We start from the raw sequence: 18,095 nt of genomic DNA, 5'->3' as shown, positions 1-18,095 counted from the left end.
CCACATCTTGTTTTCCTCTGTGGCTCTGGAGTTTGCGCTGTGGTGAGGGGCAGAGCACATCCATCCTTCAGCCAGCGCCGATTGGGTCCCTGTGGGAAAGGGCCCTCCTAGCACCGATGAGGGTTGGGCCCTGGAGTGTGCAGTGGCTGAACAGTCCCCACCTGTGTCTCTCCCACCTGCAGACGTGCCAGGACATACGCACATCCCTGAACATGCGCACATACATGTATACATGTGCACACGTGCACAGACACATGACACACCCCTGTGCACACATGTACACACAGGCATGTCATACCCACATGCACACACACTCACCTGAGCTCCTGTGGAAGCTGCTGGTGCGGTCCCTGCGCATGTGGCCGCCGGGGCTGAGGGTCCCTGCGCATGTGGCCGCCGGGGCTGAGGGTCCCTGCGCATGTGGCCGCCGGGGCTGAGGGTCCCTGCGCATGTGGCCGCCGGGGCTGAGGGTCCCTGCGCATGTGGCCGCTGGGGCTGAGGGTCCCTGCGCATGTGGCCGCTGGGGCTGAGGGCCTGCTGCAAGGTGTCCTCGATGTTGCTAGGAGGTCAGCGCTCGCAACTCAGGTCCCTTCCACCTGGAGGTGGAGGCAGGAGGGGTGTGGGGAGTCTTCTGCTGCAGCCCTGTTTCCCACCCTGTGTCACGCCCCATGTCCACTCTGTGTCCCACCTCGTGTCCACCCTGTGTCCGGCCCGTCTGTGTCCAGTCTGTGTCCCGCTCCGTGTCTGCCCCGTGTTTACCCTGTGTCCATCCCGTGTCCTGCCCCGTGTCCGCCTGTGTCCACTCTCTTCCTCCTCACTTGGAGCTGCCCCCTCCCACCTGCCATCCCCAGCCCCTTTAGAGGTCACCAGCGCTGGCCCTTTTGTCGCCCAGGACCCTGCGGTGCTCTGCCTGTGGCCCTGCTCCCGCTGCCCTGGAGGGAGGCTGCTCACAGCGCTTCATGCTGGGCACTGAGTGGTGCAGAGTCTTCAAGAAACCTTTACTTTTAAAACTTTTTTTATTAAAAATAAAACTATTAGCTAAAACTGCAGCCTCTGTGGTTTTCCACCCATGCCTTTTCCCAGAAAGTGTTGTCCTGGCGTCTCCTCCCTCCCTTCCTGTCTGTGACAGTCTCCCAGCCTTTCCTGTGTTGTCCAATCTTGGCAGTGTCCAGCCGGCCTGTCATGGTGTCTGTAGAGCATCCCTCACGGTAGGTCCGCCTGGTGTTTTCTTGCGATTAGACTGGGTGTGGGTTTTGGGAAGACGCCCACAGAGGTGTGGGGCCCTTTCCGTCCCACCGTATCAGGGTCCTGACGTCCGCACGGCTTTCTGATCACCTGGCCGAGGTGTGTCCACCAGGAGTCCCCTCTGTCGGGTCCCTGCTTTCCCGCCCTTTCTGTCCTCTGGAAGCCACTCACTGCCCCCGCCTCCCGGAGGGAGTGTCCGCAGACATTATGTGGAATTCCTCTGTGAGGAAGATCTTGTTACTTACTTGTTTGTGGTCACTGATTTTGTCTCTATGGACCTACACCCATTTATTTTCCCTCTGGGCTGTTATCCAGTGTTTTCACCGTGAGTCTGTGTCTGGGCTGTGATGCAGTGTTGTCATCGTGAGTCTGCGTCTGGGTTGTAATCCGGTGTTGTCACCGTGAGTCTGCGTCCGGGTTATAATCCGGTGTTGTCACCGTGAGTCTGCGTCCGGGTTGTGATGCGGTGTTGTCACCGTGAGTCTACGTCCGGGTTGTGATCCGGTGTTGTCACCGTGAGTCTGCGTCCGGGTTGTGATGCGGTGTTGTCACCGTGAGTCTGCGTCCGGGTTGTGATGCGGTGTTGTCACCGTGAGTCTGCGTCCGGGTTGTGATGCGGTGTTGTCACCGTGAGTCTGCGTCCGGGTTGTGATCCGGTGTTGTCACCGTGAGTCTGCGTCCGGGTTGTGATGCGGTGTTGTCACCGTGAGTCTGCGTCCGGGTTGTGATCCGGTGTTGTCACCGTGAGTCTGCATCCGGGTTGTGATGCCGTGATGTCACCGTGAGTCTGTGTCCGGGTTGTATTCCAGTGCTGTCACCATGAGTCTGTGTCCGGGGTGTGATGTGGTGGGTTGTGATCCAGTATTATCACTGTGAGTCTGTATCCGGGTTGTGATGCGGTGTTGTCACCATGAGTCTGTGTCCGGGTTGTACTCTGGTGCTGTCACTGTGAGTCTGTGTCCAGGTTGTATTCCAGTGCTGTCACTGTGAGTCTGCGTCCGGGTTGTGATGCGGTGATGTCACCGTGAGTCTGTGTCCGGGTTGTATTCCAGTGCTGTCACCGTGAGTCTGTGTCTGGGTTGTGATGTGGTGGGTTGTGATCCAGTATTGTCACTGTGAGTCTGTATCCGGGTTGTGATGCGGTGTTGTCACCATGAGTCTGTGTCCGGGTTGTATTCCGGTGCTGTCACTGTGAGTCTGCGTCCGGGTTGTATTCCAGTGCTGTCATTGTGAGTCTGTGTCCAAGTTGTGATCCAGTATTGTCACCGTGAGTCTGTGTCCGGGTTATATTCCAGTGCTGTGACTATGAGTTTGCTGCTCACCTTCTCCAGCTTTGAACACTGGTGGCTTTCCTGTCCTTCCCCGCAGGGATGCTTCAGGCCCAGCTTCTGTTTCTCTGCCCCAGCCCTAGAATGAGCTGTTTCTCCAAGGAGCCCTGGTTCTCTTTCGGGGAGCACAGAAACTCTGATCTGGGTACTGGGAGGGCCATTGCTCCCAGGGTCTCATGGCTGCTGGCCCTCTTGCTGGGCAGAGCTAGGCTCTGTATGTCACTGTCTCATTTCACACATGTGGTTGCTTCTCTGTTGTATCCACCCATCCATCCGTAAGTACACGAAGGTGAACCTGGTCCATGCCAATGACTCTGGCTCTCACCTGGCACACGGTGTATTTCAGCCGTCTGTCCTGACACACGGTGTGTTCCAGTCTTCCCTCCTGGCCCATCTGAATCCTCCCTCTCTGCTCGTGAGAACCTGGCTCCCCCAACTCGTCTAGCGTCTGCTCAGCCCTGGTGCACGTGTGAGGATTGTCCTCCCAGGCCAGGGGGAAAAGCCCTGGAGCGCAGTGTTTGTGTGCGGCTCCTTCTGGCCTTGCGGTCTCCACTCAGAACGTTTTGCGGAGTTGCTTAGGCAGCTCCTGCCCTCTGGCCAGCGTGGTTCTGATTTACATTCGTGTGTGTGGAGCCTGCATTCCGTCTGCATCCGCTGACCTCCTGGTTGGGTCTTCCCCCAGTAGTTTGTGCGCATTAAAGTTCATCTGGTGTCATGCTCAGTGCTGTGGGCTTTGCTCCATCACCGCAGCTCCAGCCCCTAAGTCCCTGTGCATGGGAGTGACCACGTCCCCCGCACCAGCCCCTGACACGTCCGGGTCCGTCTCCCATCCCTCTGATTTTGCCTTTTCCATTCCATATGAATGGAATCATGCAGTACGTAGCCTGTTGGGTCTAGATTCTCTTACTTAGCACAATGCACTTAAGATTCATCCGTGTTGTTGCCTGAACCAACAGCTCCTGCATTCTTACCTCTGATTATTTTTCTGTTGCACAAGTGCACCTCTGGTTATTTATCTACTTCCACCGTGAAAGACGTTGTCCTCGTTTCTAGTTTTTAGTGACTATGAACAGAGCTGCTACGAGCATCTGCACGAGGCTTCTGTGTGAGCACGTTTTCAGGTTGAAGGCCTGAGAGGCGCAGTAGCTGGGTTGTAAGGTAACCCTTCATTACCTGGGTCAGACGCCACCGTCTGCCGTCCACAGCAGTATGCCACAGCATCCCCAGCACAGCGAGGGCACTCCTGCTGTCCTGAACCTTCCACAGCATTAGGCACTGTCCATTTTCTTTCCTTTTCTTTTTTTTTTTTTTTGAGATAGAGTCTTACTCTGTCGACGAGGCTGGAGTGCAGTGGCACTGTGTCGGCTCACTCCAACCTCCGCCTCCTGGGTTCAAGCGATTCTCCTGCCTCAGCCTCCCGAGTAGCTGGGATTACAGGCGCCCACCAATACACCCGGCTAGTTTTTATATTTTTAGTAGAGATGGAGTTTCACCATGTTGGCCAGGCTGGTCTTGAACTCCTGACCTCAGGTGATCTGCCCGCCTCGGCCTCCCAAAGTGCTGGGATTACAGACGTGAGCCCCCGCACCCGGCCTGGGCACTGTCCATTTTCAAACACTGGCCACAGTGACGCGTGTGTGGTGACAGCACGTTGTGGTTTTCATTGGCATTTCCCCAACGATGAATGATGTTGAGCATCTTTTTACGTGTTATTTGCCAACCGTGCACCTTTCCTGTGTCTGTTCAGATCTTGTGGCCTGGTGTTTTTCTTCACACCTTTAACGTTAAGTTGTTTGTTTTCTAATTATCGAATTTTAGAAGTTCTTTAAATATTCTGGATACAAATCCTTTATCAGATGTGTGATTTGCCAGTATTTTCGTCTAATCTGTGGTTTGTGTTTTCATTCTGTTAAAAGTAGCTTTTGACCGGGCGCAGTGGCTCAAGCCTGTAATCCCAGCACTTTGGGAGGCCGAGACGGGCAGATCATGAGGTCAGGAGATCGAGACCATCCTGGCTAACAAGGTGAAACCCCGTCTCTACTTAAAAATATATATATATGTACAAAAAAGTAGCTTTTGCAGATCAAAAGTTTTTCATTTTGGCCGGGCGCGGTGGCTCACGCCTGTAATCCCAGCACTATGGGAGGCCAAGATGGGCGGATCACAAGGTCAGGAGATCGAGACCATCCTGGCTAACACGGTGAAACCGCGTCTCTACTAAAAATACAAAAAAAAATCACCGGTAGCGGGTGCCTGTAATCCCAGCTACTCGGGAGGCTGAGGCAGGAGAACGGCATAAACCCGGGGGGTGGAGCTTGCAGTGAGCCGAGATCGCGCCACTGCACTCCAGCTTAGGCGACAGAGCGAGACTCTGTCTCAAAAAAATAAAGAATAAAAATAAATAAAAATAAAAAAGTTTTTCATTTTGATAAAGTTCAATTTACAGTTTTTAATTTCATAGATTATGCTTTTGGTGTTGTATCTAAGAACTTGTTGCCAAACCCAAGTCACATAGATTTTCTTCTATATTTCCGTCTACAAGTTTTATGCTTTTATGTTTTACTTTTAGGCCTATGATCCTTTTTGGTTAATTTTTGTGTAAGGTGTGAAGTGTGTTCAGGTCCATCTTTTTGCATGTGGACATCCATTTGTTCCAACATCATTGTTAAAGGACTAGTCTTTGTTTTTTTATTTACTTTGTAGAGACTGGGTCTCACCTTGTTGCCCAGGCTGCTCTGGAACTCCTGGGCTCAAGCGATCCTCCTGCCTCGGCCTCTCAAAGTGCTGGGATGGCAGGTGTGAGCCACCGCGCCCGGCCCAAGGCCTCAGCCTCCCGAAGTGCTGGGATGGCAGGTGTGAGCCACTGCGCCCGGCCCAAAGCTGCTCTTTGTCTGTGGAGTGACCTTTGAACCTTTGTCAGCATTGTTCACTCTGTGTGTTGGGTTGGGACAGCGGGGCTATGTCTGGGCCCTGTCTTCATTCCCCTGAGTTCTGCGGCTCTTCTTTAATCAGTGCTGTGCTGTCTTCATGTGGTCTTTTTTTTTTTTTTTCTTTTTTTTTTTTTGAGACGGAGTCTGGCTCTGTCGCCCAGGCTGGAGTGCAGTGGCCGGATCTCAGCTCACTGCAAGCTCCGCCTCCCGGGTTTACGCCATTCTCCCGCCTCAGCCTCCCGAGTAGCTGGTACTACAGGCGCCCGCCACCTCGCCCGGCTAGTTTTTTTTTGTATTTTTTTAGTAGAGACGGGGTTTCACCATGTTAGCCAGGATGGTCTCGATCTCCTGACCTCGTGATCCGCCCGCCTCGGCCTCCCAAAGTGCTGAGATTACAGGCTTGAGCCGCCGCGCCCGGCCTCAGGTGGTCTTGATTAGCTTCTTAGTAAGTCTTGAAACTGGGTAACGTGAGTCCTCCACCTCTGTTCTTTTCCAAATGATTCTGGCTGTTTTAGTCCCTTTGCCCTCCCATATACATTCTAGAATCAGCTTGTCAGCCTCGGCAGAAGCACTGACTGGGTGTTTTGGTTCAGATTGTGCTGAATTTATGGATCAAATTGACACCTTAATGATTTTGATTCTTCCAATCCATAAACATGGTCTGTCTTTTCATGTAGTTAGATCTTGTTTCATTTTTTATATCAGTGTTTTGTAGTTTTCCATGTGCAGATTCCATTTATACTTTTTTAGATTTATAAACGCATGGGGAAAAGTACGTGTACTAGCTTCCTCCCTGTCTACACAGACAGCGCTCTGAACCAGCACGCACAGTCGCAGACGCGGACCCCAAGCCAGCTCCCGACGCGTAGTGGGAAGCCGCGTGTGCTTCTGGGGTTGCTCTTGTGGTGTTTTTATCATTGTGCAATATCTTCTTTCATCTCCGTGTCATTCCTTGTTCATAAATCGACTTTCTTCCTTTTGAGACAGAGTCTCTGTTGCCCAAGCTGGAGTGCAATGGCGCCATCTCGGCTCGCTGCAGCCTTCTGGGTTCAAGTGATTGTCCTGCCTCAGCCTCCCAAGTAGGTGGGACTACTGGGGTGCACCACCACACCCAACTAGTTTTTGTATTTTTAGTAGAGACAGGGTTTTGCCATGTTGGCCAGGCTGGTCTTAAACTCCTGACTTCAGGTGATCCACCTGCCTTGGCCTCCCAAAGTGCTGGAATTACAGGCATAAGCCACTGTACCCAGCCCTTAAATCTACTTTTTTTTTTTTTTTTTTTTTTGAGATGGAGTTTTGCTCTTGTCGCCCAGGCTGGAGTGCAGTGGTGTGATCTTGGCTCACAGCAACCTCCGCCTCTCAGGTTCAAGCCATTCTCCTGCCTCAGGCTCCCGAGTAGCTGGGATTACAGGCATGCAAGACCACGCCCAGCTAATTTTTGTGTTTTTAGTAGAGGCAAGTTTTTGCCACGTTGCCCAGGCTGGTCTCAAACTCCTCACCTCAGGTGATCCGCCTGCCTTGGCCTCCCAAAGTGCTGGGATTAGGGGCACGAGCCACCATGCCCAGCTCTTTTTTTTTTTTTTTTTTGAGACGGAGTCTCGCTCTGTCGCCCAGGCTGGAGTGCAGTGGCGCAATCTCGGCTCACTGCAAGCTCCGCCTCCCGGGTTCACGCCATTCTCCTGCCTCAGCCTCCCGAGTAGCTGGGACTACAGGCGCCCGCCCCTGCGCCCGGCTAATTTTTTTTTTCTATTTTTAGTAGAGACGGGGTTTCACCATGGTCCCGATCTCCTGACCTTGTGATCCGCCCAAAGTGCTGGGATTACAGGCGTGAGCCACCATGCCCGGCCCTGCCCAGCTTTTAAATCTACTTTTTATGATGTTAGTAGAGCCACTTCGGCTTTCTTTTGTTTATTTTTTTATTTTTATTTTTAATTTTTTTCAGCCATAGTGAACTAGATCCAGCTTTCTTTTGATTCACATTGCATGGTGTATCTTTTTTACTTTTAACCTACTTTTTCATTCTTCACCTTTACACATGGGAGTGTGGTTCTCTCCCCTGTCGTCATCTCTGGGTAAACATTCAGTGTTCTACAAACGCTGACGTCCAGAGGATGTGAGAGAGCCGGTGTGGGGTGGGCACCGTGAGACATGGACTCGGAGACCTGTGGATGTGAGCGTGCCGTTGTGGGGTTTGTGTGGAGGCTAAGCGTGGCTCACCTGTGGGCTGTAAGTGTCAAGCCCTGCAGCGTGTGCTGGGAGTGACGCCATTGTCCAGAGCGGGGTCATCAGGGTGTGTTTCATAATGGGGAACGCAGAGTGCCGTCTGGATGGTCAGCCGACTGTCTGTGTGCAGCCAGGCACGCCTTTTATACACACGTCTAGTTTGCGTCCGTGTGTGCGTGTATGCACACCCTACTTGCACACTGCTTGAGTCCGTGTGTATGCGTGTATATGCACGCTGCTTGCGTCCGTGTGGGTGCGTGTATACACACACTGTTTGCACACTGATTGAGTCTGTGTGTATGCGTGTATACATACACTGCTTGTATCCATGTGTGAGCATGTACACACGCTGCTTGCTTCTGTGTGTGTGCGTGTATACGCACCCTGCGTCTGATGCAGGTTGGGTTTTCCCATATTTCCCCCAAGATGTTGAGAAAGTACTCAAACTCCTGAGTCTGGGGTTTGGACCCCAAGCCGTTGGCCAGACTCTGCCTCCCCTTCCCTCCCCGCCTCACCCGGCAAGTCTGAGCCACACCCACGGTGTCCACATGTGGTTTGTTCCTAGTCACGCTTGTTTTGTCTTCCTGTCCTTCCAGTCGTGGCATTCCTGGTGGCTTTCCATCAGAACAAGCAGCTGATCGGTGACAGGGGGCTGCTGCCCTGCCGAGTGTTCCTGAAGAATTTCCAGCAGTACTTCCAGGACAAGACGAGCTGGGAAGTCTTCAGCTACATGCCCACCATCCTCTGGCTGACGGACTGGTCAGACACGAACTCCACCCTGGACTCGCTCGCTCTTCTCGGACTGGGCATCTCGTCCTTCGTCCTGATCACGGGCTGTGCCAACATGCTTCTCATGGCTGCCCTGTGGGGCCTCTACATGTCCCTGGTCAATGTGGGCCATGTCTGGTGAGTAGGAGGAACACGGCAGTGGGACCGCAGGGCTTGCTGTCACTTAGCACACACGCCGCAGGTCTCCTGGCACTTGGAAAGACTGGACGAGCATTCATCTTAAATTCATTCAGGAGGGTATCATCATTTTGCTGAGGCTACCTCAGAGCAGCCAGTCCACCAGCCACAGCCACCACCCATCCTCAGGGTTAAAACCCCACCTCTTTGCAGTAGCACGTCTTTACTTAAAGGACTGCATTGCCATCCTGCTGGAGCCAGAGGCACAGAGAAAGGGAGGCAAAAGCAGCGGGTCCGTGTCTGTGTGGACATATAGGAGGCTGGTTTGGGGTCCGTGTCTGTGTGGACGTGTCGGAGGCTGGTTTGGGGTCCGTGTCTGTGTGGACGTGTCGGAGGCTGGTTTGGGGTCCGTGTCTGTGTGGACGTGTCGGAGGCTGGTTTGGGGTCCGTGTCTGTGTGGACGTGTCGGAGGCTGGTTTGGGGTCCGTGTCTGTGTGGACGTGTCGGAGGCTGGTTTGGGGTCCGTGTCTGTGTGGACGTGTCGGAGGCTGGTTTGGGGCAGGTGTCTGTGTGGACGTGTCGGAGGCTAGTTTGGGGTCTGTGTCTGTGTGGACGTGTCGGAGGCTGGTTTGGGGCGGGTGTCTGTGTGGACGTGTCGGAGGCTGGTTTGGGGCGGGTGTCTGTGTGGACGTGTCGGAGGCTGGTTTGGGGTCCGTGTCTGTGTGGACGTGTCGGAGGCTGGTTTGGGGCGGGTGTCTGTGTGGACGTGTCGGAGGCTGGTTTGGGGCGGGTGTCTGTGTGGACGTGTCGGAGGCTGGTTTGGGGCGGGTGTCTGTGTGGACGTGTCGGAGGCTGGTTTGGGGCGGGTGTCTGTGTGGACGTGTCGGAGGCTGGTTTGGGGCGGGTGTCTGTGTGGACGTGTCGGAGGCTGGTTTGGGGTCCGTGTCTGTGTGGACGTGTCGGAGGCTGGTTTGGGGCGGGTGTCTGTGTGGACGTGTCGGAGGCTGGTTTGGGGCGGGTGTCTGTGTGGACGTGTCGGAGGCTGGTTTGGGGCGGGTGTCTGTGTGGACGTGTCGGAGGCTGGTTTGGGGCGGGTGTCTGTGTGGACGTGTCGGAGGCTGGTTTGGGGCGGGTGTCTGTGTGGACGTGTCGGAGGCTGGTTTGGGGTGGGTGTCTGTGTGGACATGTAGGAAGCAGGGAGTGCGCTGGCTCTTGCGTGCCCAGCTTGGTTCCACTCTCGATGGGACAGCCGGGCTTTGCATGGAGACTGAGGACGGCTCTTGTGTCTTTTGTGGGCGGGAGACAGGAGGCGGCCAGCTCAGGGCTGAGTGGTCGGAACCAGGACCCTGTCCCAGGATGGAAGGCTGCGATGGTGAGTTGGCGCAGGCAGGGCTCAGCCTTGGGCGTTGGGGCCTGTGTTTTCCATCCTGGTCAGCACGGCTGAGCTGAGGTTGGAGTGTCTGGGGCCGGCTGTGCTTCCGGGAGCCTGAATGCTCTGCCTCCAGCCCAGCTCCTGTGGCTCTGGTGTTCCCCGGTCGGAGGCTCGGGTCGCTGTGATCTGGGCTTGGCAGCACAGCCCAGGCCCTGCAGGCTCGTGCAGGGAGGGCTGCAGCTGGCATCGGGGCACCTGTAGGGAGGGTCCCCACTGTGTGGCTGTGCTGGCGTGGGCACTGCTGCCAGGTCCAGTTGCTGGTGTTTCCTCAGGTCTCAGCTACACTTGAGTGTGTCACCTCATTCAACAAGCAGGTCAGACAGTGTCACCAGGGCAGGGCAGGAGGCCTGGGGACGCCTTGGGCATCCACGACGTGGCTCCGCCTCGGGGCCCCTCCACAGCACACAGGCCTGACTTTGCCGAGGGCCCATGAGCTGTCAGCACAGGCTGAAGTGGTGTGCTGGGGTCAGGCGCTGTCACGGGAGTGTGCAGGGCTGGGGCACGTGCAATGCATATGGCTGTTTGTGGTTTGCCCCTGAAGCCTCAGGCCCTGTGACGCACGTCCCCTACACATGTCATTGGCCTGAGCCGTCTCTGCGAGGGTGGCCTGGTGGGGGCTGTACTTGTAGGGCGTCTGGACAGTGAAGCGGCTTTTCCCCTTCACCCCCTCGCTCGTGGTGAGGACGTCACTGTGCAGGCTTCACTGGAGGAGTGGGGTTCCACCCGCCTCTGGGGGGTGCAGGAGTCGCGAGCCCGCCTGCGCAGGAGGCTTCTCTCTGCTCCCTGTTTATCGTTCGCCTGAGCGTGGCTTGTGGCAGCGTGGACTTGCACGTTTTTGGTTTGGTACTTTGGGGGTCTGTCTTCTTGGTCTAGAAATTTAAACATCTAGGGGTTTGGCAACATTTATGACAGAGCGCCACAGCTTAATAACTGTTGCATAAAACTCTAAGTGACTTTAGAGAGGGACTCTGACTCTGCTCAGAGCTGGCCTTCGTGTCACATAAAGCCACTCAGCCTTGCAGGACGCCGGAGCCCTGAGCACAGCGTCTGCTGCAGTGTCTGAAGTCGCTTCAGCTTTTCCAAAACGCTGGCTCTGGCTCTGTCGTCTGCACTTGGCTTTGGCAGTGGCCCTGCGGGCTGCTTTGCTGCCCTTCAGTACGGCAGCACTGCCATCCCTTCCCCACCGTCTCAACCCCAGAAGGAAGGAAAGATTCTCTCCAGGAACTTGGACCAAAGTGGGGACACCTCAGGGGTCCTCCTTCCTGTGGAGGGAGCTGCCCTTGGAGCTTCCTTCCTGGGCAGGAGGGATGGCGGCTCCATTTCAAAGAGTGCTGAGAGCAGCGCCAGGGCTGGAGGGGACGCTGGGAGGCCGCCAGCGCCCAGGGACACCGCCCTCGGTGCTCCATTTCTCACTGATGATTAACACATGTTTGGACTCCAGGACTTCGATGTAAGGAGGTTCCACAAGTACCTGCAATACCTTTTCCACCACCTGCCCCTGCGTCGCCCCGACTGGGTGGGTGGGGCCCTCCCTGGCTGGGCTGCAGCCAGTGTCTCTGTGTTAGCACATGGGAAGGGATCTGACAAGGCGTAGACGTATTTGATGGTAAAAGTGACGTCCTCTTCATTTCACAAGGTTCAGGGACCCCGTAGTGGGAGGGGTGGCGGTTGCCACACCAGGCCAGGCACTGAGAGAGCCCACCCTAGGCGTCTCCTCTGTCAGCCGGGTCATGGTCGTGTCCTGCTTCCAAATGGCGTGGGAAAAGCCAGACCCTGGGTGTCTTTGTCTGCGGTGTCTGACTCCTGCGTAGCGCTCGGTTCCTGCCTGTGAGCTGACCTCTGAAACAGCAGTTACCTTCCCGGCTAGACGGGGTTAGTCTCCAGAGCCCGGCAGGTGGGTGAGCGTCTCTCATGTGGGAGCCTGTGTGTGTCTGCTGGCAGTCTCAGCACACAGCAGCCTCAGCATCCCGGGCTCAAGCAATGCTCCCTGCGCAGCTTCCCAAATAGCTGGGACTGCAGGCGCCCAGCACCACACCTGGCTAATATTTTTATTTTTTGTAGAGATGGATGTCTCACTATGTTGCCCAGGCTGGTCTTGAACTCCTGGGCTCAAAGTTTAATACTCCTGACTCAGCCTCCCAAAGTGCTAGGATTACAGGCATGAGCCACCGTGCCCAGCCAAATATTTTCTGGGGTTTTTTTTTTGTTTTCTTTTTTTTGTGAGACTGAGTCTTGCTCTTGTCGCCCAAGCTTGAGTGCAGTTGTGTGAACTCAGGTCACTGCAGCCTCCATTTCCTGGATTGAAGTGACTCTCCCACCTCAGCCTCCCAAGTAGCTGGACTTATAGGCACCTGCACCACACCTGGCCAATTTTTGTACTTTCAGTAGAGACGGGGCTTCACCATGTTGGTCAGGCTGGTCTCGAACTCCTGACCTCCAGTGATCCACTTGGCTCGGCCTCCCAAAGTGCTGGGATTACAGGCGTGAGCCACGGTGCCCAACCCCCTAATTTTTTTTTAACCTAACAAGAGATATGTATTTCTTTGACTCCAAGGAGTACATCCCATAATCATCAGGGCGCACTAAAGGGGCAGGGATGACGCTTGAGAAGAGATGGGGCATTCGGGGCGCTGGGGCCGTAGACAGGGCGAGACTTCAGCAGGCAGCAAGGAGGCCAGGGGCGGACGTGGGGAACACAACTGACATCTGGCCTTTGCCCACGCGGGGTGGCTGTGGTCCTGTGGACTGGGATAGTGGGGCACACTGGCAGGGGCAGTTTGAGGGAGAGGATGTCTCACATTGAAACAATACTTTAAAATAAGAGATTTGTCTTCATGGCTTCCATGCCTGTCCATGGCGGAGTGGCAGGTGCAGGACCAGCCTCCCCACTATGAAACCGTCAGCAAGTGAAATACCAGGTGGCACAGGTGCCCCGGACTGCTGTCCCTGGAAAGGAGATACATACAGCGTGGCCTTGGTAGCCCCAGCCTTCTGCCTGAACGCCTTGTACACCGCAGCTAGGGCACCCAGCAGAACACAAGGCGTCTCCGAGCTCAGGAGGCAGGGGTCAGAGTTGAGGGTCGCTTGCGTTTGTGCGGCAAGGCACCAGAGTAAAGGAGCTAACAGACATCACCACAGAAACCTACACGGGTTCCCCTAAGTTTTTGGGTTTGTTCTAAGCTATGAACATGGAGAGTGAGAGTCTTTGAGGGTTGGTGGAAAGCGGCAGGTAGGGAGTGGTGACCTTAGTGGTGAGTCTGAGGGTCCCACAGTGCTGGGAGATAAGCCTCCCCATCAGCCGGTCCGGAGGCGACTTGCGTAAGACCCTAGGCACTCAGCCCATGCCCCCAGAAAGGCCACATCTTAGGAAGAGGGTTCCTCTCGCCCTAGAAAAGCTCTGTTCTAGACTGACCCTAATTGAGCTTTTGGAAAGACCAAGTTCGTCTTCCAGTAGCTCAACTGCTCACCAGACAGACTCATTCATTCACTCTCCAAAGGAAGCAGACAAAATTAACCTCTCAATGATGTTATGATCTTTCATGATAGCTAGAATCAGAAACTACTTCACAGGGAAAGAAACAGGAAAATAGGATCCCTATACAGGAAACTAAAAAGGTCACGAGAAACTGACTGGGATAGCCGAGAAAAGAGAAAAGAGGGTTTGAGGCCGCCATTATGGGTACACACAAGGGCTCAAGGGAAGTAGTCCTCTTTTTTTCTTTTTTCTTTTTCTTTTCTTTTGAGACAGAGTCTCACTCTGTCCCCCAGGCTGGAGTGCAGTGGTGAGATCTCAGGTCACTGCAACCTCCACCTGCTGGGTTCAAGCGATTTTCCTGCCTCAGCCTCCCAAGCAGCTGGGATTACAGGTGTGCGGCACCACACCCAGCTAATTTTTGTATTTTTAGTAGAAACGGGATTTCGCCATTGTTGGCCATGCTGGTCTCAAACTCCTGACCTCAGGTGATCCACCCGCCTCGGCCTCCCAAAGTGCTGGGATTACAGGCATGAGCTACCACACCCAGCCTAGTAGCAGTCTTAATGAACGAACACATGGGAAATTTAGCGGAGTCTCTGAATCTTTGAAGAAGAGCCAATTGGACATTTTAGAACTGAAAAGTACAGTATCTGTACTGAAAAATCTGTTGCATGGGCTTAATAACAGGTTGGAGATGGTAGATGAAAGCCTCAATGAATTTTAACAGAAATCTTTAGAAATTATCCAAGCTAAAGAAAAAACACAAAAAAAGATTGAAATGAGCAGAGCATCAGTGACGTGGGATAACACCAGGTGGTCTAACATACATGTGATTGGAGCCCCACAGAGAGAGGACACAGAGAATGGGGCATAACAAGTATTTAAAGAAATAATAGCTGAACTATGTAGATGTATAAATCCAAGAAGTTCAGCATACGGTAAGCAGTAGAAGTAAGAGAAAACCCTGTCTGGGCGTATTGTAGTCAAACTACCGAACACCAAAGACAACCTCTTGATCGCATCCAGAAAAAAAAGACGTTACACTCAGAGAATAAAGATTCCAATACGTCTGGTTTCTTATAACCACTGGAGGTCAGAGGACGGTGGACTGGCATCTTTCCAGTTCTGAAGAAAAACGATTGTCAACCCAGAGTTCTGTCCAGTGACAATATCCTTCAAAAACGAAAGCAAAATAAAGACATTTTCAGATAACTGAAAACTGAGAGAAAGCTTTGCCAGCAGGCACACTGTAAGAAATGTTAAAGGAATATCTTCAGGCTGAAGGAATTATTGCTAGGCAGAAACTCATCTATAGAAAGGAGTAAAATCCACTGGAAATGGTAAAGGTAGGTAAATATGAAAAGTTCTCTATTTCTTTTTTTCTTAATTTATTATAGACACAACTGAGGCAAAAACTGTAATATACACGACATGAGCACAAAGGAGGGAGGGGATCCTTCCTGAATCTGTAACGTCACTGGCTCTCTAAATTCTACATGAAGCGGAAAATATTAACCCCAGGTCTGTTGTGAGCAGGCGAGAATGCCTATTGTTAGCCCTCGGGCAGTCACTCAAAGTAGTGCGAAGATATGGAGCTGAGGAGCCCGTGGAGTGACTGAAATGGAGTATTAGACACATTTGCTTATAGTAAGAAGGCAGGAACAGAGGAGCGGACGAAAAACCAGATGAGACTCTGAAGACAAAAAAATAACTAATCAGCCGTATCAATGATTACATTAAATGTAAGTGACTAAATCTTCCATTTAAAAGACAGAGATTTAGAATCAGGCCAGGCACGGTGGCTCACTCCTATAATCCCAGCACTTTGGGAGGCCAAGGCGGGTGGATCACCTGAGGTCATCAGGAGTTCAAGACCATCCTGGCCAACATGGTGAAACCTCGTCTCTACTAAAAATACAAAAATTACCTGGGCGTAGTGGCTCATGCCTGTAATCCCAGCTACTCGGGAGGCTGAGGCAGGGAGAATCACTTGAACCCAGGAGGCAGAGGTTGTAGTGAGCTCAGATCGTGCCACTGCACTCCAGCCTGGGCAACAGAGTGAGACTCCGTCTCAAAAAAAAAAAAAAAAAGGCCGGGCGTGGTGGCTCAAGCCTGTAATCCCAGCACTTTGGGAGGCCGAGATGGGCGGATCACGAGGTCAGGAGATCGAGACCATCCTGGCTAACACGGTGAAACCCCGTCTCTACTAAAAAATACAAAAAATTAGCCGGGCGAGGTGGCGGGCGCCTGTAGTCCCAGCTACTCGGGAGGCTGAGGCAGGAGAATGGCGTGAACCCGGGAGGCGGAGCTTGCAGTGAGCTGAGATCCGGCCATTGCACTCCAGCCTGGGCAACAGAGCCAGACTCCGTCTCAAAAAAAAAAAAAAAAAAAATCAATTTGAAAAAATCAAGTATATGCAGTTTTCAAGAGATATGCTTTAAATATAAAGGTACAAATTTAGTTGAAAGAGGAAGGATAAAGATAAAGAAGGATAGACTACATAAACGCACTGGAAAGCTGGAGTGGCTGAATCAACTTTAGACAAAGTTAAGTTGAAGACACGGAGTATTACCGGAGGCGTGCAGAGACATTTTGTGGTAATGAAAGAGTTCATTGATCACAAAGACATAAAGGCGTCACATACTGGAGCTCGAAATGTATGAAGCACAAATTGCAGAAGTCAAGGAAGAAGTATACAAATTCACAATTCTGTTTGGAGATTTTAACATCAGTCACTTTCAATAATTGAAATAACTACACAAAGAAAATGAGGACACAGAAGGTCAGAACGATGCTATCAGCCACTTTGACATAGTCGATGAACCCCTTTACCCCGAAGAACTTCCGAGTGCGTTCCTAAGAAGAGGGTTCTTTCCATTCCCGCAGGGATCCGCTGCAGTAAGTTTAACGTGGTTGCCGTTCTGTGACCGCATCTCCCGCTCGTTTTCCAGTTTGTCATCTGACCTAAGAATAATCTTCACAGCATTTACTTTCCAGAGCAGGGTTAGGCGCTGGGTTTAGTTGTCCGGTCTTCTGGGACGTCCATCTTTCATGACACTGATATTTTAAAGTTGTGCATCCCTTTAAATAAACGGTGTTCCTCTTCGGGGTCTGCCCGCTGTTTCCTGTGCTTGTCGTCCCGGGCAGGGTGCTGCTTGTGGGGAGGACCCTCCCACGCCACCTGCCTTGTCCTCCATGACACTGGTCCCCGGTGGGTGAGCCTGTGCTTCGACGTGGTCATCCGGGAATGGAGATACGTCCACACCACTTCCCATGGCCTGAGAGACGCATGGCGGCCTTCCGCAGCCATGACAGTGACCACGTGGGGAGGCTTCAAATAAGAAACATTTACTCTCCCACAGTTCTCGAGGCCAGAAGTCTGAAATCAGCGTGTCGGCAGTGCCAGTTCCCTCCGAGTCTCTACGGGAGGGTCCTTCCTCGTCTCTTCCAGTCCCTCGGGGCTCCGGGCGTCCCCGGCTTGTGGGCACATCACTCCAGTCCCTGCCGCTTTGCCTCCTCCTCTTTGGTCTGTCTCAGGGTTCCTGGTACCTCTCTCTGATAAGGACGCCTGTGATCAGATAATCCAGGAGGCCCTCACCTCGAGATCCTTAATTACCTCCACAGAGACGCCTTTTCCAAATAAGACGGAGTTCAGGAATTAAGATGTGGACGTGTCTTTCTGGGGACCTCCTTTTAGCCCACGGCCTCGGGCTTCTCTGTAACAAAAATGGGTGCAGATGGCACATCCTGTTTTATTCCCTGTCTATTCACTTAATTTTCATTACCTAGTCCTTATGACAATATTGGAAATAACTAAACTTTTTTTTACTTCCCATCAAATGGCAAGCATCTTCCCATCTCACCGACGTTGTCTGACAGCAGCTTTGGGCAGCGTGTCCCGCTCCCGACAGAGGCAGAGGCCACGTGGAGAGCGGTCCGGGTCGCCGCAGAGAGAGCAGGGCCAAGGCCTGGCGCTTGGCAGCCTCAGCAGTGCACCGGTCAGGGCCTCAGATGCCACGCGCCCATCTGGATTTCCGCTGCTTGGCGGAGCGTGTGGTGGCCACAGGGCGGTCTGTTACATGAGTTTGCTCATTGCGCCAAGCCCACTGGCCGGCACGTCGGTGGTGGCTCCTGGTTTTTTACTGCTGGAAGTGGCGCCTCAGTGGCCGGCTTTGTGGCGCGGGGATATTTTGCAGGGTTGTGACTTACGGAGTGAACTAAGCTCCCAAGGTGGGCGGCTGGGTCAGGGTGTGCGTGGTGCCTGGTGGACGGGGTGCCGCCAGCCCTTACCCAGGGCTGCACGCTCACGGCGGGGGCAGCGTGCTGTTGTCCTGTTCCCTACTCAGAACATCCCATTTCCGAAAAACCAGAGCGTTTGTAAGTGAAAATAATGTTATTTAAATACACATTTCTCTGCCAAGGAATTTTTCTTGGTTTTGCTCTTTTTTGTTTCTCTGGGGATTTGTGTTTTGCCTTTGCCGTTCCCTTTGGTGTGAACGTTCTTTGTTTATCCATCTGTAAGAGGCCCTGCTGTCCGGGAATTGGGCCTTTGCCTC

The 18,095-nt window shown here is 53.2% G+C and overlaps 1 protein-coding gene across 22 annotated transcripts in view; it reads left to right on the top strand.

The window, feature by feature from the left end:
• The window catches only part of LMF1 (lipase maturation factor 1), a 117,882-nt gene that overhangs the window by 18,403 nt on the left and 81,384 nt on the right, over window positions 1-18,095 (top strand). For 19 of the 22 annotated variants that reach the window (XM_074028476.1, XM_074028468.1, XM_045382025.3 and 16 more), the window contains exon 2: window positions 8,323-8,632. The exons of the other annotated variants lie outside the window; for them this stretch is intronic. In XM_074028476.1, the coding sequence (XP_073884577.1) occupies window positions 8,617-8,632 (16 nt within the window). In that variant the 5' untranslated portion in view covers window positions 8,323-8,616. The remainder of the gene's footprint in view (window positions 1-8,322; window positions 8,633-18,095) is intronic. 22 annotated transcript variants of the gene reach the window in all.

The sequence above is a fragment of the Macaca fascicularis genome, chromosome 20 (genome assembly GCF_037993035.2).
Source record: "Macaca fascicularis isolate 582-1 chromosome 20, T2T-MFA8v1.1".
Taxonomy (NCBI): Eukaryota; Metazoa; Chordata; class Mammalia; order Primates; family Cercopithecidae; genus Macaca; species Macaca fascicularis.
This window is presented reverse-complemented; position numbering and strand designations above follow the sequence as displayed.